Here is a 7,185-nt window from a genome sequence, read left to right as displayed (position 1 = left end):
TCCCAGTAGTGCCCAAGGCCGGCAGCACAAAGATCACTGTCTTCCCTGCTGTGCAAACAGAGAGGTTCAGAAAAGTGAAATGATTCCCCCCTCCCCAAGCTTAGGAAGTCGGGAATTGGGGAGAAAAACGTAGGTGATGTCTCTATATTAAAAGCCCTGGGCTAGTTGTGCTTTGGCCTTCTTGGGTGCTGAACCCATGGATCATGGAGTCTGTTCTCTTTATCTGATCCTGCTTTTGGAGCATTCCTGGAAACCCCTGTCGTGAGAAAGTGCTGTCACCCCTAAAACGTAGAGTGGCCATGTCAGGCTGACTTGATTATCAGTAGTTGGGTTTTTTCACTCCCGGTACAGATAGGATACGGTGTAGATGGAGTCGGTCAGCGAGCATTTAGTGTTGCCCCATTCGCCGTCTCATGAGAAGTGCGCTAGTCACAAGCTCTCCACGCAAAGCCTCTCCTTTCAGAAGTGTCGGGAGCCTGTGCAGGGATGTGTATTGGAACCTGCTGCCAAGAAATAGGTCACTGGGGGGAGGGGGTGACAGTAGGGGAGACTGAGCATGTATGGGGGTGGGGAACCGGGGGGTGTGGGTGTAGCAACTGTAGGAGCGCAGGGCAGGAAAACTGGAAGCAAACTCTACTTCAGGAAGCCAGGACCTCACAGCACGCTAACATGGGAATGCTGCCGGTGCAAGTGGTTTTGATCCCTAAACTTACTTACACTCTCAGGATACAAAAGACTTTTGGCTCTCCTCGGCTCGAAAACCTAGATGTTTGATTTGGGGCAGCCTGGCGGTATTTTAGTGCCAGCAGGTCCTCATTTATGGTAACACATCAAAGCATTCTCACCCAGAGTGCAGGTTTCTGTTTTAAGGATATATCCTTGCCACCGATAAACACTATGAAAGACAAGGGAAAATGAATAATTAATGTAAAACTATGTCCCTTGAAATTAAATATTTAGTTCCCATTAGTATTTCTAAGGGTTTTTTTCACATCATCACTGCTTTAAGACATAATGACGTTCACATCATAAAACTGTGAAAAATGTCACTTTTAAATAGAATATTATTTTTAAAATACTAAGGCTGAATATAAATACTCAAATAATGACCCTTTTTTCTACTCTCTTACAGAATACCCAAAGGATAAGCAGTTCTCAAGCCACTCAGCCTCTAGCTACCCCAGTCGTGTCTGTGACCACCCCGAGCTTGCCTCCGCAGGGACTCGTGTACTCAGCCATGCCGACCGCCTACAACACTGGTACGCCTGCTCTCTTGCCTTCTGTGGCTCGTACTTCTTTGTGGCTGGTACTTCTTTGTTTGGTGATCACCATGTGCTTCTGTGATTTTTTTTTTTTACAAGTATATTGATTGAAATCAATTATCTCCAGTTCTTTAGAGTCACATTTGGGCGTATTAAAAGACAAAGGTTAGCTTTGAAAAACGTACAAAAAAATACATTGTGGAATGATTTCCCAGTGTCCACTTTTACTTACCCTGACGAAGAAACAGAGAGCTGTTCCCAGAATCTGTGACCAGACAGGACAGGAGCGCCGCTTGGCATTTTCTCTGGTGCGTCTCGCTGCAGTCCTCCAGGCTGGCAGGTGTTGACCTGCTGGGGGGAGCACGGCCTCCGCCTGGACTCGGGACTCCGGAAGGGGACACGTGCGTGGCTGCGCCGGGCAGCTGGTGTATTCCTCTGTGTACCTACCTTTTTTAGTTTCTGTCCCTTGTGCCTCAGGAGCAAAACCAGGACATTTCTTGTTTCTCCTCAGAGCCAGTCAGTCATTCCTCCCTTCTGAGAGGAGCTTCTCACTCATTTATGTTTACTTAGACGTTTCATCTTAAAACACCTATTGCGGGGGTCTGTAAGGCAAAGTCAGCACTGCTGAGTGACCGGAGAGGTGCCGTGGGCCACGCAGGCTGTCCACAGAGGCCCGGCACGTGGCAGGTTTCTTCCAGATCAGCCGTTCTGGGGAGAGGCAGAAGGTTGGCGGGTGTGGTTTCGCCTTTTTACCCGCTGAGCCAAACACCTGATGCTTCAAAGGGAGAAGGAAAGAAGGAAATAGTTAAGCGATACCTTGTCAGCTTTCAGACTGCGGTGCAGGGTATTCATCCTTTCAGGATTCTTATAAGCAGACTGTAATAAAAACCATCTAATTTTAGACTTCAGAGTAAATGCTTTAGCACGGTGCTTTCACACTGCTGTCTGACACTCCCTGCGGCCATTGATACATTTGCTTGTCACTTTAATGCTGTGTAGTTCATTTAAAACAGAATTTGAAAAGGTTTTGTTGAGAAAAGAAAGCCTCTTAGGAGAATGTCCACTACCTTTTCTAACAATCAATATGAAAAAAATGCCCAAACCTATTAAGTGCAAATTTAGAGTGAAGCGAGAGATAACACGTTCATAGAAATTCTGTGTCCTGGCGGTGATCGCCAGCTGTAGGCGCGCCCATATGCCAGGGGCAGAGCTTTTGTCCCAGGTTCGTGCCAGCTCGGGATACAGGCCGGAGCTGAGGTCAAAGCGGCTGAGGTTAGTAGTTTGTGCTCTGAGACCTGAGAACGTGAGGAAAGAGGGGGGAAAGCATGACCTGAAAGGTTCAGAGGCGCTCCAGCGGGGAAGGTGGCACTTGAACTGGTTTGGAGCGAGAGCAGTTTCTTGAGCTTTCATGACAGGTTTTCCAGAATACGTCCCTGTGCCACTGTGCGTGCTTAAGAAATGCTGTTGGATTAGCAAGAAGTTGTTTTTTAAAAATCCAGAAGGAATTACCAAAACATAAAAACAGAGTCTGATTCTCTCAAAACCATCAATCACTTGGCCTCAGTCTCATTCCTTCTTTTAACTGTGACTCAGTCTCTGTGCTCATTTTCAGAGCATGTGTGCAGCTTAATCTTAAAAAACATTATTTTTAGTCTGTCTCGTTGCCCTTTTTAAACACGTCCACCTTCATCTTTCTGTAGTTTGGCAGCTGCCTCTCTGTGTAGTCAGACTCATGCCAAATGATCAGGAAAGGGATGAAGGTGGGAGCAACATTTCCAAAAGTGCAAGTTTTTATGTGGAAGAGCCCCGGTGCGTCGTCCCGTCATAAGGTCCCTCCGCAGCCCTGCTCGTGTGTCCATTCAGCACACGCCTGCTGAACACTCGCTGGGTGGCAGCTGTGGGGCTGGGCACGCGGGAGTGTACGGTTCACAGCGGAACTTGGGACAGACCGCTGTGAGAATCAGGTACCACAGTCGTGTTAGGAGCTATGGAGAAGCCTCGCTAGAGGGGCACCCGTGACTCAGCGGGGCGGGGCAGGGAGATTGTTCCAGGGAGATGGCGCAGGGTGTGAAGGGTGGAAACTGTAGAGGTACGTCACAATTTCTAGGCCATGTTGAAGATTTTGGATGTTGAGAGCACAGGGAAGCCAGAAAGTCATAGGCAGAGAGGTATCGTGAGCCCATTTGTTACTTTAAGATCACTTTGGCTAGTGTTCCTGGGGCAAGGCTGCGTGCTAGGAGATCGTCCGGAGGCTCGCATGGTGGCCCAGGTAGTGGATCCTGATGCCTTAGAGGAGAGTGGTGGCAGGAAAGCTGGTGAAACAGGCAGGTTTGAGAGACAACACAGAGAACTGACGGGCCTTGGTGGTTGGCGCTGGAAGTCGGAGAGAAGTATCAAGAACACCCACAGGTTTCTGGCACAGGTGAATATCGGTGCCGTTTATTAAGATAAGGAGCAGGTTTGGAGGAGACGAGTCCAGTCGGGTGTCAGATTTGAGGGGTTTGGAGAGACATCCAAATGAACATACCAAGGAGGTAGCTGGGTGGATCTAGAGGTCAAGAGCTGGGGGCTGCAGGGGGCACCGGTGTGCATGCGGGACCCCTGCGCACCTCGGCGGGGAGTGGCTGAGGCGGTCAGAGAGCGTGGCGGGAGCAGAGTGTGGAGGCCGGCAGGATCCCAAGCAGCAGCTACGTTCTTTCCTCTGAGTCCCTTTTTTTATGAATGTTAATGCACTAGGAAGATGGGCTTCCTTAAATACCTCCCTTGAGACGGGAAAAAACAGTTAAAAGTAGAAGGGTTTTTGCCACCTCTCTTGGATAGTAAATGGAAAAAACAAGTGTTAATGAAGAACTGAAATAGCTCGATGTGTGAACGATACCTAATGTCCTGGGTCTTGGCCAGAGTGATTATGACTGAGCCTTTCTGAGGAAATGAGCCACATTCTCTGTTACACTCTTGTCACACGTAAGTTTTTCATGAACTTGAAGCTGTGTTGCGCGCAGTCAGCGATCTCCGACAGCCCCTGGCCGCGAGCGACCACTGCTCACCCGCTCTGTGCCGGCGTCCTTCACTTGGCCGCCAAGCTGGCCCCACACAAGGAGGGCTGCTGTGTCCTTCCTGCTCCCCTCTTCTCGGGAAGAGAAGAGCTGCTGCTCTAGGCTCCGTCCGGTCTGTCGCTGCTTTTCCCAGGGGGTAGCGATGCGCACGTGTCAGGCGACCGCTGCGTGCACATGTCCCTTAGCAATGGCCCTGCCATTATTTCTATTTACAAGTCTGGAGAAAGAATCTCAACCTTTTGTGAGACAGGAGACTGTAAACAGGTAGCACAGAGTTGAGGCTGACTTTATCAAGATAATCCCAGACGAGCAAATGCAGCTAGGACCTGCCGAAAGAAAAACTGTTGTCTTTAGACGTGTGTGTTTTACGTTAGGAAGTACCTGGCTTCTCGCAGCCGGGGTAACCGGCTTGTGCTTGGGCCTTCTCTCTCTCACACGAGTGATACTTCTCTCCTTGTCCTAGATTACTCACTGACTAGCGCGGACCTGTCGGCCCTGCAGGGCTTCAACTCCCCGGGCATGCTGTCTCTGGGACAGGTGTCGGCCTGGCAGCAGCACCATTTAGGACAAGCCGCCCTCAGCTCTCTGGTGTGAGTAACTGGAAATTGTCCCCGAATCTCTCCTCCCGACCCTTGCACTTTATTTTTCTATCAGTTACAGTCTTTGGTGCTGTTGACTGTCACGTGACGGTCCTAGGATGACTTCTTCTTTATGTGGTACAAGTGTTTGGAGAAAATATTTCCTTTACGTGCTTCTGGATAATAGCTTGGGTCCTGCTCAAACTAGGCGTTCCCTGAAGAGATTCGGGAGGCAAGGCTTCTCTTCTCTGGAGATCGTGACCTAGGGGTACTGAGGCACAGGCAGCCCCCACATTGTCCCTGCTACTAGCCGTAAGCTTTTCTCACGCTTGTCCCCTCACCTGCCCAGAACGAATGTTCTCTGCATTGAACTCTTCTCGGTGAGGGACGGTGTGGGCAGTGGGCTGGGATCATCCACAGGAAACCCAGTAGCTAGCTGGCTCCACACACAAGATGCCCACCCCCTACTGTTCCTCCCGTCCTGTCCGTGGAGAAAGCCAAGGTGGTTTTCCTTGCATTTCTTCACCCGTTGGCCCTCGGGGGTCTGTTCATCCTAAATGAACACACCATGAGCTGAAAGGGTCGCTCAGCTCGGGGGAGAAGCCTGTACGCACGCTCCGCTACTCTGAGTCGGCCTGTCTGAGGCGGTGCCCTCCCCTGGAAGACAGGGTCAGGTGACAGCCTTGCAGGTACTGTGCGAGCAGTGAGCGGTGCCTCTCCCAGGGCTGGGGCAGAGGGGAAGCCGAAGGCTTCCTCTCCCGTTCTGGTCCACGCACAGCAGCGGACTCACAGTTTCGGCTCCTTCATCTGCAGAACGACCGAGGTCTTGGCAGGAGAACTAGCCACCCTGGTTTTGTTTTCCTCCCATGGAGAGGTCATTAAAACCAGTCTGGGCATTCGGACAGGCTCTGTTGGGTGGAGGCTGCAGTATCACTCCGGTCACACAGATGTACTCACCAACCCTCTAACATCTTGTCTTTCCTTCAGTGCTGGAGGGCAGTTATCTCAGGGTTCGAATTTATCCATTAATACCAACCAAAACATCAACATTAAGTCAGAACCAATTTCACCTCCCCGGGATCGAATGACCCCGTCAGGCTTCCAGCAGCAGCAGCAGCCGCCACCGCCGCAGCAGCCGCCGCCGCCTCCACAACCCCCCCCGCCCCCCCCGCCCCGGCAGGAAATGGGGCGCTCCCCTGTGGACAGTCTGAGCAGCTCGAGCAGCTCCTATGATGGGAGTGACCGGGAGGATCCACGGGGCGACTTCCATTCTCCAATCGTGCTTGGCCGACCCCCCACCACGGAGGGCAGAGAAAGCCCTTCCGTCAAGCGAATGAGGATGGACGCATGGGTGACCTAAGGCTCCCGGGCTGGTGTTTGTACTTCGTGATCCCGCAGCGAACTGCCCTACATATCTACATCAGTAAATAAGGACATGAGTTAACTATATTTATATGTACATACATACATATATATCCCTTTATATATATATATGTATGTGGGTGTGAGTGTGTGTGTGTATGTGGGTGTGTGTTACATACAGAATCGGGCACTTACCTGCCTCGTAGATCTGCAGATGTACGTCCCGTGGCAAACAAAGCGCCCTGTAGGCAGATTCTAGTCTGGCACTTCCTTGGACTACTTGTTTCATAAGATAACCAGTTTTTGCAGAAAAACGTGTACCCATATATAATTCTCCCACACTAGCTTGCAGAAACCTAGAGGGCCCCTACTTGTTTTATTTAACTGTGCAATGACTGTAGTTACTTAAGAAAAATGCTTTGTAGAACAGAGCAGTAGAAAAGCAGGAACCAAGAAAGCAATACTGTACATAAAATGTCATTTATATTAATTACCCAGCCTGGCATGGGTCTCTGTTGCAGAGGGGTGCATGGGAAGGGCTGTTGATATTTTAAAACAAAACAAAAAAGCCCCACACATAACTGTTTTGCACGTGCAAAAAATGTATTGGGTCAAAGAAGTGATCTTTAGCTAATAAAAAAGAGAGAGAGTAGAAAACACGCATGAGATATTCAGAAAATACTAGTCTAGAAATATAGAGCATTAACAAAATAAATTAATATATTAAGTTATAATTGGACTATGTCAGAAGTTTCTTTTTACATTCATATCTTAAAGAAACTGATTTTAGCTCATGTATATTTTATATGAAAGAAAACACCCTTATGAATTGATGACTATATATAAAATTATATTCACTACTTTTGAACACATTCTGCTATGAATTATTTATATAAGCCAAAGCTGTATGTTGTAACTTTTTTTTTT

General features: G+C 49.1%; 1 protein-coding gene across 1 annotated transcript; it reads left to right on the top strand.

Annotated features, from left to right (window-relative positions):
• Positions 1–1,132: 1,132 nt before the first annotated feature.
• On the top strand, positions 1,133–7,165 carry LOC132008813 (myocyte-specific enhancer factor 2A; the record flags this gene model as incomplete). The annotated part of the gene is made up of 3 exons (XM_059387347.1): positions 1,133–1,259; positions 4,782–4,908; positions 5,884–7,165. Coding segments are annotated over 3 exons (627 nt in total), but the record flags the coding sequence as incomplete, so codon positions are not given.
• Positions 7,166–7,185: the final 20 nt, after the last annotated feature.

The sequence above is a fragment of the Mustela nigripes genome, unplaced genomic scaffold (assembly GCF_022355385.1).
Source record: "Mustela nigripes isolate SB6536 unplaced genomic scaffold, MUSNIG.SB6536 HiC_scaffold_1290, whole genome shotgun sequence".
NCBI classification, from domain to species: domain Eukaryota; kingdom Metazoa; phylum Chordata; class Mammalia; order Carnivora; family Mustelidae; genus Mustela; species Mustela nigripes.
The sequence above is the reverse complement of the archived record's forward strand: the minus strand, read 5'-3'. Positions and strand labels throughout refer to the sequence as shown.